Source organism: Phyllopteryx taeniolatus, chromosome 15 (assembly GCF_024500385.1).
Source record: "Phyllopteryx taeniolatus isolate TA_2022b chromosome 15, UOR_Ptae_1.2, whole genome shotgun sequence".
In the NCBI taxonomy this organism is placed as follows: Eukaryota; Metazoa; Chordata; class Actinopteri; order Syngnathiformes; family Syngnathidae; genus Phyllopteryx; species Phyllopteryx taeniolatus.
This window is the reverse complement of record NC_084516.1, coordinates 7,360,609-7,379,134: the sequence shown is the minus strand read 5'-3', so window position 1 is coordinate 7,379,134 and position 18,526 is coordinate 7,360,609. Positions and strand designations below refer to the sequence as shown.

The following is an 18,526-nucleotide window of genomic DNA, read 5'->3' as shown; positions in this document are numbered from 1 at the left end:
GGCTCTTCTCCCCCGATTACTCAGCAGACTTTTTTTTGTAACCGTGGCCAGATCTGTGCCTTGCCACAATTCTGTCTTCAGGCAGTTCCTTTGACCTCATGATTCTCATTTTCTCTGACATGTACTGTGAGTTGTAAGGTCTTATATAGACAGGTGTGTGGCTTTCCTAATCAAGTTCAATCAGTATAATCAAACACAGCTGGACTCCAATGAAGGTGCAGAACCATCTCAATGATGATCAGAACAAATGGACTGCACCAGTTAAATATGTAATATATAATATATTTTTATATTCAGTTAAATATGAATATTTTACAGCAAAGGGTCTGAATACTGTGTGATATTTCAGTTTTTCAATAAATCAGCAAAAATGTCAATTCCATTTTTTTTTCTGTCAATATGGGGTGCTGTGTGTTCATTAATGAGGGGGGGGGGGATGAACGAATGATTTTAGCAAATGGCTACAATATGAATATTTTTTTTAAGGGAGTCTGAATACTTTCCATACCCACTGTAAATGGTCTCTCGGGTGAATTTGAGAGAGGGGTAGTAGTCAGTTGCTTTAGGGACTGCACAAAGCCTGAATTCTGCCTTTTTGGTCCCACACGCAGGTGTTTTTCGTGTCCGACTTTTTCAAGCAGTCCCTGAAGGCCCGCAAGGAGGCCAACATCCCCCACACCAACCTCCAGGAGACCCCCACCAACGGAAACCACTTTGAAAGCCCAAACTAAAATCTTGCACATTTTAATCGCCTGCATGCCGAGTTGATGCACCTCAGGCCTCCTATTTTATTTTATTCGAACGTTGTCTTTTAAATGTGCTTCCAGCGACGGATGCTGGCTAAAGACTGTCCAGGAAGGGCGCCATTTTATCTACTGAGCCGGTGGTAAGATTGTATTGCATGCACCCACCGGTGAAACGAGAGGATGAGGGGAGACCACTACTGTGTATAACCTGTGAATGTAACGTAAGCCTGCTTTGTGCATTTCTCTACCAGGAGTCAATCTACTTAAAGCTCCCTCTGAGGTTCATGTTGAGGTTATAAACTACTGCAAATGCGGCACTTTTTCCCTGTGAGGCCTTCATGTGACTGCTAAGCTAGCGCTGCTGCTGCTGTGATATCCCAAAACAAGGCAACTTAGGGCCTGAGAAGAGTATTTGGAAAAAGAAAGAAATACTGAACCCGCAAAAGTATGTTTGTGTCTTCTGTCTGTCAACCACACAGACTTTTATTGCAAAAACATATGTTAAATATGTACAAGTGTCTAAAACAAAAGCAGGACAAATAAAGCCATATCACATATTAACACTAAGAAAAAAGGATGTGGAGTTGAGTCATTTGAATGCAATTAAAAACAATGATTTCAATGTTGAAGTTGCTGGGTGCCAAAATGGAAGCCATGATGCCACTGACGTGTTGGGATTACAAATAGAGGCTGGCGGCAAACACGATGTCCCTTTTGATCTTTGTGATTCCTGCAGGGAGACAAACAAAAGTTGATTAACATTCATTAACAGACATTTATGCATTTAATGCCATCATTAAATCACTGCTTGTGCAACTGCCATTCAAAATGCACTTATGTAACAACTGATAAACTCTGCTTCAATGAAACACAGTAGGATTATGTATTAAATAAATAAATCCAATTATCTAAAATATTTTCCCCCCTTCAAGAAAAAGTAAGATGACTATTGAAATCACATTAGCATAGTTTAAAAGGTGCTGCTTCCTTACATTAACTTGGTCCCTGAACATGCAAACAAAAAAATATCCTACATACATACATAAAAAAATAAACCACTACAGCATCAGGCTTTAGGCATGCCCTGTTACATATTGCAATGCCACCCCCTGAACCCTTTGTAAACGTGATCCTCTGTTTACCACCATGTCTTTAGGGTAAGCATGCGCATCAGCGACGATGTGCTTTCAACTATGGAAGCCCCCAAGGGAAAAAAATAAAAATCTCAATTAATTGACTATATTGATTAATCGCCCAGCCCTGGGGCATGCCCCCCGATACCTTTGTCCACTTTCTCACCTTCAGCAAACTTGTTCTCCAGCTCCGTGTTGCCGATGGCTTTGGCGGCTGAGCACATTTGTCGCAGCACTTCCTCCAGACGCCGCATGCAGCGGATGATGCTTCCTGTAGACGAGGATACATACAATCACACCAACAACATCACTAACAAAGAAAACGCACACCAAGACAACACTAACAGACAATAGCGCACACACCACCAATATACATAACACAATAAAGCATTTAACACCCACACGCACAACAACACAACACACATGCACAGTTGTCAATATTGTAGCCCAAGGAGTGAGACGCGAAGAGAGCGAAACGTTGCCTTCAAAGACGTCGGTCATCTTGCAGATGTGCGCGAAGGTGGCGCCGTTGGCCCACGCGTAGACCACGTCCATTAGGTGAGGTTTGAACTGGCCCAAGTACTCGTCCTCGTCCACCTCCAGCTTGGCATCCGCCGACACCTTGGCGATGCGCTTGGCGCACTCCTGTGAAGCGCCACAACCACAGGCGTCAGCCAGCGGCCGCGGGTGGCAGGGCTCATTCGAGGACTGGACCGTACCTGCATTTGTCTGAGGGGGGCGGCAAGTTGCTCCGTCAGTTTTGGCAGCTCACTGGCCTGAAACAACAAATGAAAAATGATTTTTAGTACAGCATTTGACATTTAATAAGGAAACTGCAGGACACATGTGGCACTATTTCACTCAGTGTCACTTTGCTTGATGCCATAGTTGCTTATTTAGTGGATCTGAAATCTTCCCTAAAATATCATTTCTAATGTAGAATTCAAAAATTTAAATGTTAAATTGGAAATGTTCATTTATTATATAATGATTTCATTTGCATTCTCTTGCATTTATAAACATTTACAAAAATTACATTCTGCTTTTGACTAAAATAAATATTTCTCTTTGTATTTAGTCCTTGTTTTTTTCAAATGGATTAATACAAATAATCCATTTTATCAATAGTACATTTTTGTATTAATTTTTCAAGTTTACAAATGGCATACTTTGCACGTTTAAAAGTATTACATTTGTATATTTTTATTTATAAATTAAAAGATTTCATTCACATTTACACGTGTAAAGTATATTTTGTAGATGTTTTCATATAAACTGATTCAAATATTAAACTGTAAACATACAATAGATTTTTGCAAAATGGCAGATTTTTTTTTTCAATTTAGCAATTTGCAAATTTGTATTAGCAAAATTATTTGGTAATTTTTCAGTTTATAAACCAAATTAAAAATGATTACTTTTGAATACTTTGCAAGATTGCAAACAGTTCTATTTATATATTTGTGTATGTATTTTGTTTCTATTTGTATAGTGTAAATTGCTTATTGGATTTAATAAAGCAGGATTGCGAATAGCTAAAGATATTTAAACGTGGAAAACAGGAAGTTGCCGAGTGAAACATTGCAGAGGGATAGGGCCCTAGTAATTGACCCCCTCCAAAAAAAAGGTTTATACTCTACAGTAATTGCATAAAGATGCCATAAAACTGCGACAAAGGTCTTATGATGTCTAAATGAAGCTCCTCAACTCACTTCAGCACCATGATTATTCTGAACAGGCAAGTTTCTCAGCTAAGAACAGAGGATAGATCTCCCCCCCCCCCCCCCCCCCCCAAAAAAATCTACAAATTCGAAAGAAATGGTGTTTTGTTCTGTACATTTTCCTGGAAGACAAAGCAGGAGAGCAGCGCGGTGGCTTGTTCCACAGTCAGGTCATTGAAGAGGCCGTTGAACATCATCTCTGTCAGCAGCAGCTCGTCAGCACTAGACACAAAATGATTACAAAAACACGTCAGAAAATGGCCCAAGCTCGAAGGTAGCACGATCAAGCGCCGTTCTAAGATGGCGGCCCAGGTACTAACCTGCTGATCTCGCAAGCCACGCGCCCCTTCACCTCAATGACGTCGGACGGGCTGGCGAAGCCGAGGCGTCGCAGCACTCGCTTCCTGCACTTGAGCTTGTCCATCTGCAGCACGGTGCGAGCCTTCTTCAGCTCGCGCTTGGCCGTGTGCACGTGGTCCTCGATCTGAAACAAACACACGCCTAAGTTATGCTTTGATTATAACTTTGCTCATTTTATGAACTCCCTGTATCCTTTGGTCATTTGTTCAAATGGTGTAGTGTAAATTTGCTAAATCGTTTCAATATATATTTTACATTTAATTTTTACTCAAATATTTTATTATATTTACTGATACGTCATATATAAAGTTATGTGGAATTTTATCATATGCATTACATTTGTAATCTTTTGTGAATGAATTTTCCTAGTAGTAATTGTTAAGCGGTGGACTATTTGGAACATACAGTAGCCTGGCTTCCTCTTCCTGTGTTTATATGAAGGGTGACGAGCAGTCTGGTACGGAAAAGACGACGAAAGGGCGGCCATTTAAGCATGTACGGGAAAGAAAGCAGAAGTGTTTGGTATTTTGGGATGATTTATCAGGAGACAGGCAAAGAATGAAACAAAGAGAGAAAAACAGAGAGAGACAAAGAAAGAAAGAAAGAAAGAAAAAGAAAGACAGAATTGCAGCCAAATTGTATATTTCAATAAATTACAATTAAAAATATTTGGGATTAAATTCAGATTGTGTGCATGTGTTAAAATAAATTGTTTATTTATTTAAATTGATAACATTTTGAAATGTGTGTAACTGTTAAATTATTTGTATTGTTTTGATTTATTTTTAAAATGTTTAACAAATGCATACTGTGTATATTTGTTCAAATAAATTGTGGAAATTGAATTCATTTAGTTGAAAATATTGAGTACATTTTATTTTCTAAATTAAAAATCAATTGTATGCTTTTCATATTTGTGAATATTTGTCAAAGAAATTTCTGTAAATGAGTTTTAAAACATTTATATTACTTTGTGAGCAGTAATTAATTAGTTGTTTAGTTTGTGTAGTTTTCTTTTGCATTTGTTCAATTGTAAATTTACATACTATACATTATTAATTTTTCTTTTTTAGAACATTTACATTTTTTCGTAAATTTTCAGACTGTATTTTTTGGTAATTTGCCAAATTGTGTGTGTATATATTTTTATTTTATCATTAGATGAACCATTTACTTTGCAAATTTGTGTAAATGTGCTTTTTTTTTTTTTAAATGCAGTTTGTGTATTTGTTGTTTAAATAGTTTTATGTAATTCCTAAATTGGTATACTTTGTAGCAAGTGTACATTTGTTAATTTGCGAATTTAATTTTCATTTGACCCTTTCAGGGTTTTTTTTTTGTATTATTCTCACCCGGGAAAGAAAATGTCAGCGTTTGCTATCTTTGAATGACTTTTATGACACGCGAAGACAAACATTTTGAAAAAGTGGCCCCACCTGAGCTTTCTTTTCGCACAGCGAGTACACGGCCTCCAGGTTGGGGTCGCTGTGCAGCGGGTGCGAGTACATTCGGTGCTCCAAAAACTCCACTTTCCTGATCACCTTCTTCAGCCCCGCGTCCTGGATGCCCATGTCATCCACAGGGTCCAGGAGGGGGACGCCATCCGGGAAGCGCTTCTGCACTTCCTGCGTTTCAAACGTAAAGATGTGCATATAATGAAATGATTTAAAAAAAACATTTATTAATGACGAGTTTTGAAGGGTGTATTGGTGGTACCCGGATGGACTTGAGCATTAGCTGGCGGTTGTCAAAGGGTCTCAAGTCTTTGGGGATGTAAAGACGCACAGAGCTGATGGCCGTCAGCAGGTGAAGCATCACGGGGACCACCTAGAATCCATTCAGGGGTGATTAATTCATTTTCTTATTGTGTTAAATCAATCCTACATTGGTAGTAACGAGGTTATGTGGCGTAACGATGGGAGGCTTAAAGAATTTCACTGCTGTCAACAAGCAATGTAGCCAAGGCAGATGATTCGGTCGCATAAACAGGCTGTGGTACTAATCGATACAGGAAGAGAGCAAAAGTTTGACATGGAACCATTTTGAAAAAGAAACTGTAAGGCAGACGTGCTAACCACTCAAGCACCGTGCAGCTGCCACCTGCATCTCTTTATTAAATAAAAAAGCACTTCTGTTCAGGCAGTGAGTTAAATTGACCACATCACAGATGAAGGAATGAAGAAAATCTGCAAAAATCCATCTTGGCTCATACCTGCATCTCTCCGTTCTCGCCCGGGGCGGCGGGTTTGGCCGCCTCACTGGCCGCCTCCTTGATGCTGTCCTTGCTGCAGTGCAGCAGCACCTCGGCCACAAAGAGCGGCTCGGTGTCCGTGCTGACCTGCGCGCCCCCGGGAAGACGTGTGAGCGCCGACTTTTTTTTGTGAATTAAGCTAAGGACTCACCTTCACATTTGACTTCTTAGAGAAGTTGACGACGACACCCCAGCCAAAGTCTGCGTCTTCATTTTTCACCTGTGAATGAGCAATCACAGCGAGTGAGTCAGAGTGTTACAAAGAATCTAAACAAGAGTAGCGTTGGACAATTCATTGAAGTGCTTCGATTTTGGCTTCTCATGATCATAAAAACATTATAATAGATATCGTACAGCTAGATAGATAGAGCTAGAGAGAGCAGTTAGCATTAGCACGTAGCAAGGAAGAAGCGCGAGGTTGTTACCTTGACGAGGCGTCCAGGTTGCAGGAAGGGCAAACAGTATTTGGGCTTGTGGATGAAATGCTGGATGTCTTCTCCCAGCTTGGCCAGCTGCTGGCGGTACCTGTAGTAGGTGACCACGCTCTCCTCGTTGGCAATCTTGATGGCGTGGTACTCCTCCTCAAGCTTCTTAATTCCTACACGGGGAAACGGCAGATGTTTTGGGACGAGTACCGTCGCACTGAGATCGAAACGGGGGCGGCCGAAACGGGGAGCTTACTCTCAACGACGCCGGGCAGCGCTCGGTAGTGTTGGAACTGGTAGAAGGATTTCTCCAGCATGTACTCGGGGTTGATCTCCTCCACGCGCAGCAGGTTGAGCACCATATTGTACGTCAGGTGGAAGGCGCTGTTCAGAGGGTCCGCTGAGCCCTGCGTGACAACATCACAAATCAGTCTACCGGAAACGGTGGCGCCGCACGGCCATATAAGGCAATTACTGGGCCGAGGCTTTGAGCGGACAAAATGGACAATAGCCCACAGCAGTTGATCTGCAAGTTAAAATTGAATAGGAATATAAAAAACAAAACCAAAAAAGTTACAAGTCAAAATTGACTTTTAAAAAAGATCAAATGGAAATTGTATAGTCACTCATAAATTCAGCTAAAACTGAATTTCCCGTCAGGGAAATTAATTAGTTTAATGAGAATAAAACTAAAATTACAATGGCAACAGAAAAAAAAACAGTCGTGGAGAACTGCATTTGACGGTTATTTTTTATAGAGGCCTTTTTATTGAAATGCTTGCTTGAAGTCGAAGATTATTCATGCTGAATTTTACATCTGCCTGAAGTCGTAAGAAACGCAACCGCTTACTGTCTGTCTACTTGACAGCCGTTCCATGGCATATATTGATTTGGATTTACATTTTTTTTTTTTTTACCTGGCCAACCGTACGTGGCCGTATTATTACCTTAAGGAGCTGTTTGCCCACAGACGGACTCATCTTCTCGTCCACCATGAAGATAACAATGCCTCTGTCGTCCATTCCTCTCCTGCCCGCACGCCCTGACATCTGGATGTACTCGCCTGAGGTAATCTACAGACATGGAAACAGACAACCCGCATATAAATGTGAGGCGAAAGGTTTTGTTTCCATCACTGTTAGTTGGTTGATTAGTTCATCCAGCCATCCATTTTCTTTACCGCTTATCCTCACTAGGGTCGCGGGCTGCTGGAGCCCAACCCAGCCATCTTCAGGCAGGAGGCGGGGTACACCCTGAACCGGTCGCCAGCCAATCGCAGGGCACATAGAAACAAACCATTTGCACTCACATTCACACCTACAGGCAATTTAGAGTCTTCAATCCACCTACCACACGTTTTTGGAATGTGGGAGGAAACCGAAGTGCTCGGAGAAAACCCACCCAGGCACGGGGAGAACATGCAAACTCCACAGAGGCGGGTTCGGAATTTGAACCCCGGTCCTCAGAACTGTGAGGCAGATGTGCTAACTCATCGTATAACGCAAAAACAACTGAATTCTACAAAACATTGTAGCAGGGGTGATGCAATTGTGACAAAATCCTTTTTTTTTTTTTAAACCAAATACTGTTCCAAGTTCAACAGAAAAACTGTTCTTGAACACAGCATAGCTTTGACAACAGCATTTCCCCCCCCTACAGTCTAGCCACCCATTTCGCTTAAATGTAGCCTTTAAAACAAGGCATTTCAGTTCTTTGGTGTCTCAGTCTGAACACTATGGAAAGGGAGTACATAGACAAGACTAAGCAGCACGAGCGACGGTGCTCGAAACTCTGTGCTTTCCGGGGTGGCCGCCTCCATCGGCAACTGAGCAGAGCATAATTTGCATTCAGCTAAAAGTGTTGGCACACGTGTTTACCTTAAAGTATCTCCACAAGGCTGATATGGCTTCTACTCGGAAGGTATATGTCAAGCTGGTGAAGTAATATTGGTGTGTAGTATTGGTGGACGTACAGTTCCCCAGTTTAAATAAACAATATTTAATTCTCATTTGTTTTGTTCAGTTTTACAGTGAACTTCAACTGGGAGTGACAAACAGCTTGAAGCAAGCAAGCTTTCCCTATTATTTGGAAAACTATGAAAAGAGCAGTGAGAACAGGCACTACAGAATACTTGTATTTTAAATTTAAATGTGTTTAAAACATGTAGGAGTGGTAAAACCATTTAAAAAAAACATTTATTTTATACATCTCTCTACTACATAATGCAGATTTTCACCTATTGCGGGTAGGTCTAGAATGTATCCCCACGATAAACAGGGATTCGCTGTAGTACAATTTTGGTGCTTATTTGTTACGGTCTGCTTGCATTGGGACAATGCGATGTATTGACCCAGCAGATCCAGCTGATGGATCTGATGAAGTACAAAAACCTGTGCAACCTGTGTGTGGCAGTTAGCAGTTTTCCTCTATCAAGGGCCAGAATAACATTTATGAAAAAAATACAATGCAATAATCAAATACATTTCTAGTTTATTATACAGTATATTTTTGTAACAGATCTATTTTAGAATTGCATGGGGGACGAGAATGTCCTTGTGCTGCAGTTATCCGTTCAAGTAAGGCATGTGATGGCTGCACTCATGATGCGAAACCCTTGTGTGTGTGTGTGTGTGTGTGTGTGTGTGTGTGTATAAACGAGTGCCTGCGTGGAGCTTTGGCAGGGTTAGCAGCACCAGATGTTGCAGATGAGCTTCTTGGAAGGCAGATCTCATCTCCATTCCTTTCCCTTCTCGCTTGTGTGTGTCTGTGTCATATTGAGTTAGTAGTGTGTGTGTGTGTGTGTGTGTGTGTGTGTGTGTGTATGTGAGAGAGATAAACAACACGTGGCTCTGTATGTGGCGAGCGAAGCAGCAGCCATTCACAACCTTATAAAGGCCTTTTGAAGCTGCAGGGTTTCTGAGTTAGATAGGTGGATCTCATCTCAAGTCCACATAACTCGCTTGTCATATGTTTTTAGTTTTTAGAACTTGTGAACTCAAGGGACCACAAAGTTTAAAAGTGCATGTTAAAAACTTCATTTTACTAGTATAATAGTTTCTCATGTTTACAAATTTATTATTTTAAAATGAATGCTTATTTTTTAAATTGTATTTACAATTAACTAACCAATTATCTAATAAAATAAAGTTTATTGTCCTGGTATATTTTTTTATATTTACAATCAACCAACAATTCTTTAATGAGCTAAATGAATAAAAAATGAAATACATTTCAATTAACTAATGTTGGCAAAAAAACAAACATCACAGGACTCTTGCTAATGTTTTTAAAGAGGCATTTTTTAAAAATGAATATTTTATGCATTTATCATCATTAATATTTGTTTTTAATGTTATCATTTTATATTTGTTTTATGTTTGATTTTTATTTATGTCCATTACTTTGTTTCACGGATGTTTTTAAAGCGCTCCATAATTAAAGATGAGTTGAGTTGAGTAATGTAAATGCTAAGTGGGCCGGATTAAAGAAAGGATTGGGCCATATGTGGCCTGCAGGCCATACTTTACCCATCCCAGGTTTATGTGACGTGTGTGTTCTTACAAAGCGGTGATTCTTGCCATCAAACTTGCGGGCGCTGGTAAAGAGCACAGTGCGCGCCGGCATGTTGATGCCCATGGCGAACGTCTCAGTGGCAAACAGGGCCTGGAATGGCGAGACGGGGGCGCCGTTAAAACGACGTCATTCCAATAATCTCCATCACGAGCACAATAATTACCTTGATCAGGCCTTCCGAGAAAAGGATTTCGATGGTCTCTTTCAGGATGGGCAGAAGACCGCCATGGTGGATGCCGATGCCTCTCTTCAACAGCGGCAGCACGTGCTCCACCTGACCAACACCATTTTGTTTTTACAATAACACGACATGTGGCTGCCATTTTAAGGCCATTCTCACCTGAGGAAGTTTCTTGTCTTCGTCTGACAGGCAGTCCACCGCGTTGTTGAACACTTCTTCCACCAGACGCTTCTCTTCTTCTGCAACAAAAACACCAACTAATATTGAAAGTCACAAACGAAAAGAAGCTATAGCGGAACCATTGACTTAATAAATTGAATTGAATTGACATGGGATCAAGCCATTCCATCTACCCCAAAAATACCCCAAATTTATATGCGTATTTGATAAAGAAAAATAGTATTAAAAAAGAGAATGTAAAGAAATAAACGTTTTATAAAGTGCAATTACTGTACGTACTGTAGTATCTCTGTGTTGGATTTGTGCCTTTAAGGGAAGGGACCTAGTAATTGACATCTGGAGCTGGAGTCGGGTTGGCCGGTTAATTCAGTGTGAGCGTCTGGCCCCCAATTGTGACCTACAGCAACTACGAGCGTGTGTTCTCCTTTTGGAGTTACGTGGAAACGCACAAGCTAACCGTGACAAAATAACTCTAGTCTGGTTATTGTGGTTGAGACGTGAGGGCGTCATCATGTCAAATCAGTCCAACACGCAAAAACACCCACTCCCCAGGTACCAATCGCATGCTACGAACCGTGAACGATCGCATCCAGCCAAAGCAGGTTTAATAACAAAACCTTTTTTTTTTTCCCACCACAAAAAATGTAGCTATGGAAAAGCGAATCAACATTGTGTATGACTGGTTCATCTGTCTCACAGTTCTCAGGATCTGGGTTTAAATCCTTGAGTCCTTGCTTGTTTTCTCTGGGTACTCTGACTTCCTCCCACATTCCAAAAACATTAAGTTCATTGAAAACCTTAGAGTGTGACCGCGAGCTTGTCCATCCATATGTGCCCTGCGATATGCTGGTGACAGGTTCCTCCCTTCACTCTCCTCTTCAGCAGGGGAAATGCATGCTGTGTTGGGTTTAAGTCTGGAGATGGATTTGCCAAAATAATTCAGCACAGACTCTGTCAGCTGTGGTTTGTTTGTTTGGGTGCATACTCCCTTCAGTCGCCTCTTTAGCAGATACAAGGGGTCCTTCGTTCATGAGAAGGTTCTGTTCCTACGGCGGCGACATAACCCGAATTTGTACCCAAGTAGGAACGGAACGCACTGCAGTCTATCACTAACGCACTAGTAGAGTCATTATTACACTGAATTTTTGTATGAAAAACACCTGTAGGCTATAAACATAAATTAAAAACAGCAAGTATGATGGTCACTGAGCATCCCTTTTCATACCACATGATTGCTTATTCTTACGCCACAGCACAAAGTAGTTCATTGTGTCCCGTCCATAAACTTCGAAATGATGTTGTATGTCAGTAAGCTTTTCCCGTCAAGTCCATTTCCTTTAGTCAAATAAAAGCATGTGAGTCCTCCTGCACTATGTTTCTTTTTCCTGGAAAATTCTGTTTGTTCTCACAACATCATAAAACAGAACAAGCACAATTTGGTGTATTGTAATGCATCTTTGGCGGGATGGTCAACGAGGGTCTCGGGATTCGGACGGAAAATCTTTCCCACGCGAGGACTTTTACGAGCACTTGTTTCTCGACCCCATGAGACGTTAAAACACAGTATGATTTCATCATCAGATAGGATGATGTGGAGTAATGTTATTTTAGTGGAACCCAGAGGAGCGTACCCTTGTTGAAATCCAGCTTGGCCACCTGCAGAGCATATGCTTCACATTCCTTTTTGCTGAAGCTGAAGATGATGACAGGCTGGAAGTTCCTCTCCATGATCATCTTCACAATCTTGAAAACGCTGGATGGACCTGCGGACGCCAAGTTCGTTTAATCGTCTGACTGGATTCAAATGGTGTCATTTTCGACCCCTCACTCACCTTTTGTTCCCCCTTTGCGTCCTTTGGGGTCCCACTTGCTGCCCGCATTGCTGCTCCCAGAATCCCCAGCGTCTCTCAAAACCTGCATGGCTGTGTTGAAGTTGTCCTCCCTGAACTCTCCCTGATGCAACACAAAAGTTATTAGATGAATATGATGAAAATTGTAAAACACAAATCAAAATAATAAATTGTATAATAAAATATGTAAGAACCTAGAGTTAAATCAAGAAATAAATTAGAATGAAAATGTAATATAAATTCAATAAAATAGATAATACAATACAATTCATAAAATAGGCTACAACAAGGTGTAGGCACTGTTTAAAAAATGGAGTGCAAGAAATCCAATTTTAAAAATTAACAGTAGGGTAAATATTTGTTTTAAATAGACAAGATAAAATAGGGCTAAAACAGGGTTCTGTTACAGTACTGCAAAAAAACAAGTAATAGAAATAAATGTATATAATTATAAAGTAACAAACACAAAATAAAATGAATACAAACTACAATAACAAAATAATACAATTAAAATCAGGTGACATGGTTAAAACTGTTTAAAAAAAACTGTTGAAAAAAAAAATTAGACTTGATAATTTAATAATGGGTCAAATGGCAAAAACAATCTGCCTCTTAAATTATTGTAAAAACTGTATAGGAAATTATTCAAAAATAATAGAAAAGTGAGGATGAATCGGTACAGACAATGGATGGATGGATGGATAGAAAAGAAAATTTGTAAATTGAGTATGTAATAAAATGGGGTAATGGCGTAATGCGTTACTTAGAAAAAAATAAAAATAATTCAAAAAATGTTACAATACAATAGTGCATAAAATACAATGGCGTATAAAATTGGAGTATATTGCATAAAACAAAATTGGAAAAACAGAATAGTGTAAAAATATATAAGCAGCGCTCTCCTTCCATTAATTCACTAGTGTCCTATGATGGGCTATAATAAGTAAAGATCATTGTAGTACTGTATAGTACTTGTGTAATTGCGACTGAGCCTTCAACAGAAAGTTATGTAAATGTGACATGGACGTGTCTCGCTTACGTTCTCATCGACCACCAGGTGGAGTCCATCGCCCCCTGCTGGGAAAACGTAGTGTTGCAGTGGCGTTGGTCGGTAGTCTGTGTAGACTACGTGGCACGGCTGCAGGAAAGGTGCATACACACGTCGGAAATTGAAAGATTACGGTCTCTAAATTGTATACAAGTTTGAATCATCAAAATACATGTACAAAATTAGTACCTGTTTATGAAGGTGACATATCCACTCAGCAAACTGCCTGGCATTGGGGATGGTGGCCGACAGGAAGACGTAATGCACGTTGTCGGGTAGCAAAATGATCGTCTCCTCCCACACCACCCCACGCTCTGTAATATAAAAAGGACGGAAGTTAGTATAAAGCTTACAAATCACACCTAATTACGGCTTTTCTTTCACACACCAGCATCTCTCATGTAGTGGATCTCATCGAAGACGACCCACGCCACTTCCCTCATGATCTCTGAGCCGCGGTACAGCATGCTCCTCAGGATCTACCATGGCAAAAGCAGAAAAGTGTGCTATAACTTCTTCTCACTTAGGTCTGGTAAACACAAAAGGATTTGTCAAATCTTTAAAAAAAGTTTTTTGTTTTTAATCTGTGACAGACACCACACAAATATTTAAATAAATAAAGAATCAAATCTGGACCTTAGTGGTAGCCACAAAAAGTGTTCCACGTGTCACTGTCCTGGCTGCTCAGTACAATATTGCTTAAGCAACAATATTACAAACCTTTCTACCAGTTATGCTGCAGAAAAAATACATAGATTTTTTGGGTATGAAACAAATAGTAAATTACATTTCATATATTTGTACAAAAAAAATAAGACAAAATACATTTTGGGTGAAAAAACAAGTGGTCCTTGTTTAAGCATAATCTGTGAACTATTGATCAAAATGATTAGTAGTTGAGTTAATAATGACAAACCATTTTTATTGGGATAGTCTTAGTTTCTGTCACTGGTGGACAGTTAAATATTGCCCTGGGTCAAATTGACCCAGGAACAGCAATAATGATCCTAGGTCTATTTGACACAGTGCTTGTTCAATGATCCAAAAGTATCACAAACGGTAAATATTAACAATTGAATATGCTTCAGATTAAATTCACCCGGGAAATTTCTTGCTGGTTCTGCGTTAATTTGACCCAGGCCATGGAGAAAGGCTGCTCACATAGGTCAATTTGACACATATATTCCCTGGGTCAAATTGATTGAGTAACCTTATTGCTGTTCCTAGGTAACTTTAACCCAGGGCCATAGTGGAAGGTTACTCACATGGGTTGAAATTGTTTTACCCAAGGCATATTAGACAACTGCTCACGTGGGTTAATTTGACATGGCAAGTTTCATTAAAATATGCCCTGGGTCAAAATGACCGAGGAACCTTATGGCCGTTGTGGAAGACTGCTCAAATGTGTCAGTTTGACCCAGAGTCAGTTAACATTACTTCTGCTCCCTCATCAATTTGACTTTAGGTATGTTTAATTATCCCAAAGTGTCAGAAACAAAAAGCAATTAAACATGCCCTGGGTGAAACTAACCCAGGAACATTATTGCTGTTCTCTGGTCAATTCCGCCCAGGGCATATTTACTTAGTCCGAATAACATTACTGCTATTTCTTAAGAAAACTAACGTACAGTAAGAGGAAGGGTTATTCATAAAGGTGACGCACTTCTGTTGTCATGACGAGGCAAGAAGCAGTGGGGTTGATGGTGACGTCGCCCGTCATCAGTCCCACATCTTGAAACTCCTCATACATCTCCCGGTACTTCTGATTGGACAGTGCCTTGATGGGACTGGTAAAGATGACGCGCTGCTTCTCACGCAGGGCCAGTGCGATGGCATACCTACGAGGAGGAGGAGGAAGCGGGTGGGGGGTGAACAAGCGACGTCACAATACATTACTGATTTTAGTAAATTGAAGCTAATTGAGGGTCCCCACTCGGCGCAGACGGTCTTGCCGGCTGAGGTGTGCGCAGAGACGAGCACAGACTGGTTGTTGTCGATGCACAAAATGGCCTCCTGCTGGAAAGGGTCCAGAATGAACGGATACTCCTGTTAAGACAAGAAGATACCCTCATCAGAATACAGTGAAATCTTGAGAGTTTGGAATTTGACCAAATAATTAGCTCAAAGGATTCAGTTTTGCATTTCCTTTGGGTTTTTTGTGACACTTATTCCAAAAGGAGAAGCCTCAATAAGAGCTTTTAATACACGCACATTAGGTTAAGTCATGTGCACCAACCCAATTCAAAGGAGTAACTTACAGTGGTTTTAAACTTTAAGGGAAAAAAACCAAGACAACAGAGGTATAAGAGCAGCATGAATAACGTTTGTCATTATGCGTTTGTCATTTAAGTTACGACTAATATTTGTGTTTCTATTACTATTTTACAATCAACAGCACTTAACCTGCTTTTACACTTGTGTGACAATTAAAATAAACATGTGAAGTAACTCACCATCACAATACGCCTTACGACATTTAAGTTAAGAGTGTATTATTGTTTTTACATTTTAATTTTAGGAGTAGTTTGCTTATTTTTGCTCTGATGTGATATTTAACATTACATATTAAAACATGGCCCCTTTCCAATGTTTCCTATGGATTATGTTTTTAAAGAAATGTACATATGTATATACCTTTGCAGCATTTCCAACTCGAGGTTTGAGAGGTTTATATTCATCACTGACAGGCAGAGTGACCTGTAAAAAAAAAAAAAAAAAAAGGGGGGCGGGGGGTCAACAACTTTAGTCAATCAAGGCAATAAATATGCCGCAATTGCTTTACTTGCCTCATGTGAGCAGCCGTCCACCTTCTCCACTGGCTCTACTTTGACTTGGGGCATAAATTCTGCAAGACTGAAGTAAACAAGAGCATTACTATCAACATTTGCCAATTTGCAAACTCGGCAGAATTTTATCCTGCAGAGTTAAAACTATTTGCTGAAAAACACACCTATTCAATTGCCTATCCTTGTTCTCTTTCTGTAATGTCCAAAGCATTTTTTTTGGGTCAGTTTGTGAGTTTACATTTTCAAAACTGTATCATGTGATCAAGACGAGCGGTTTGACATTTGTACAGAGGCACAGGCGGAAGCACCTAATTTTCATATCACAATTCTCTCTGTACCAAATGGTCCATGGAATGGTATTGGTCCCCGCTCCACTAATTGGGGATCACTAGCGTACAGTAGGTGTTGCAAGACAAAATATTTTTTTGTAGTGTCTGCTAATGTGATGAAAGTCGAGTCGAAGCCAATCAGGCCATGACATCGTTGATATTTTTTTCAATAGTAGAACGGACCCAACAATTTTTGCCCCATGAACTGGTTTCATATACAGACATATTTTGACAGAGCGGCATATAAATTAATACAAAATGATAAAAAATACAACTCAATGACTGGTCTTATCTCATGTTCCAAAGCATAGCATGTTTAACAACTCATTCAGTGCCATTGACAGCTATATACTGTATGTCAAATTTGCAGTTTCACTGGGAAGGCTGGCAGTGATTAAGACTGGTCATCGTAAACAGGATACATTTTTTGGGCATTTCTCTGTTTCTATTTAATTTGTTCTTTTATTGTAGTTGAGGATAAACTTGTATATTTGGCAAGTGACCATGCTACCATTCTTATTTTCGGTCATTTTTATCTACACGCTTGTAGCATACAAAGGTATACTACACTAACGTCAGCATCCTACAGCAAGTTTTAAAACGATACAACTGTCATGATGTTGGTACATGTTGTATCATATAACTTCAATAATGAATAAAGTTCTCGTTATCACACAGTTGTTGTGGCGCACATTTTTTTGGGAGATTACATTTTGGTGACAAAGATGGAGATTTATTTCACCCCGCTGCACTCGTTCCGCCTCGCTGTCATTCCCGTGGTGCAGCCGGTATGAATCTTTTAAGACTAGTAAGACTAGTTGGAGATTGCGACGCAAGCCTAATCACTATGCTCATTGAGAACCATCTTATTCTTTGTTCTCTTATTCCCGGACAGACGTATGAAGACTGTGTCGGCTTGTTGGCCGGACATTTCGCTGCTCCACGAAGCCACGGCAGCAGACTGGCGAGACGAATGTCTTCTTAAATTGGCTGATTGGAAGATGCTCAAAAGCATATGAATGTCAACTAGTCTGGTCATACATGTAAGAAGTAAGCATGCAACAAAGATATGTCCAAAGTATGTCATTTTAAACTTCTCATTAATTAAATCATCCCTATGTATGCATGTGCGGAAACTATTTTTCATCTTAGTGTTAGAATTGCTGGAGTACATTGTACACCCTGAACAATAAGTGAGTTATTTTTAAGGGTAATGTTGTAAGATGATTATGAAAATTTACTTCAGTGTTTGGGAATCATAGTGCAGGGTATATTAGGACTTTTAGACTATTAATATAGGAAATTATAAACTTTTTGGAGTGGTGTCGCTGTGGGTCTTGGTCACTACCTAGCTTTGATTGATTGCATTCTGAAGAACCTCAAGCCTCGTCGTCACTTAAACTCCATAATAAATATATTATGCTCACTTTAAGTCATTGGCTGAGGACCGGGTGAGACGAGGTTTCTTCCCCAAGCCCAGCTCTTCTCCTGCGTCATTGTCTGGGGGCTCTCTCTTGGTCCTGGCAGCCGGGCGAGCATCGTTGTCATTGTTCGGACCTGCTGCTTTCCTGAATGAGAGACAATGCCAAATTCGAAAACTTCAATTGCGGTGTCTTGAGTCAATATAGAATTTAGACGTCTCGAAAATTAGCTCTATCCATTATGTGGACTTTACAACGCACGTGAGGCTAGCTTCACGAGTCACCGTTCCTTTCAGTCTTAAAACAAAACAAAACCAAACAGGAAATTAATGAAAATATGGCAGTACGAAGTTTATACTTTACCCTGTCACTAGAGCGACCGAGGTCACGGGCTTCTTACTCGTTGTGGGCTTCTGTTCGTCGTCAAACAGGCCAAACAAATCTCCAAATAGGTCCGCCATGATTGGTGTAAGGCAACCTTCCCACAATGCAACGCGGGCATGTGACGTCCGCTACGGGGGC

General features: G+C 40.2%; 2 protein-coding genes across 3 annotated transcripts in view; one reads left to right on the top strand and one right to left on the bottom strand.

The window, feature by feature from the left end:
- Positions 1-1,375, top strand: part of plpp1a (phospholipid phosphatase 1a) — a 14,162-nt gene extending 12,787 nt beyond the window's left edge. For both annotated transcript variants that reach the window (XM_061747891.1, XM_061747890.1), the window contains exon 6: positions 612-1,375. In XM_061747891.1, coding sequence (XP_061603875.1) covers positions 612-731 — 120 coding nt within the window. In that variant the 3' untranslated portion in view covers positions 732-1,375. The remainder of the gene's footprint in view (positions 1-611) is intronic.
- Positions 1,193-18,523, bottom strand: mtrex (Mtr4 exosome RNA helicase). Its single transcript, XM_061747887.1, has 27 exons — positions 18,368-18,523; positions 18,011-18,151; positions 16,255-16,321; positions 16,103-16,165; positions 15,402-15,514; positions 15,132-15,306; positions 13,857-13,947; positions 13,658-13,782; positions 13,460-13,558; positions 12,403-12,523; positions 12,202-12,333; positions 10,550-10,629; positions 10,373-10,483; positions 10,198-10,299; positions 7,584-7,709; positions 6,893-7,043; positions 6,637-6,809; positions 6,363-6,431; positions 6,173-6,298; positions 5,677-5,787; positions 5,397-5,585; positions 3,921-4,084; positions 3,717-3,822; positions 2,599-2,655; positions 2,362-2,524; positions 2,046-2,150; positions 1,193-1,476 (listed from the first exon to the last, which is right to left on the bottom strand). The coding sequence occupies exons 1-27, from the start codon at positions 18,463-18,465 to the stop codon at positions 1,424-1,426; spliced, it is 3,111 nt and encodes a 1,036-aa protein (XP_061603871.1). The 5' UTR covers positions 18,466-18,523; the 3' UTR covers positions 1,193-1,423.
- Between the last annotated feature and the right edge of the window lie 3 nt (positions 18,524-18,526).

Bases quoted from the DNA above. Each gene is read 5' to 3' on its own strand.
- mtrex (XM_061747887.1), bottom strand. From the start codon at position 18,465: ATGGCGGACCTATTTGGAGATTTGTTTGGCCTGTTTGACGACGAACAG. The intron at 16,322-18,010 runs GTGAGCATAATA...TGTTTACTTCAG, and splicing joins TCCTCAGCCAATGACTTAAA to TCTTGCAGAATTTATGCCCC. The intron at 10,630-12,201 runs GTACGCTCCTCT...TTTTTGTTGCAG, and splicing joins CAAGCTGGATTTCAACAAGG to AAGAAGAGAAGCGTCTGGTG.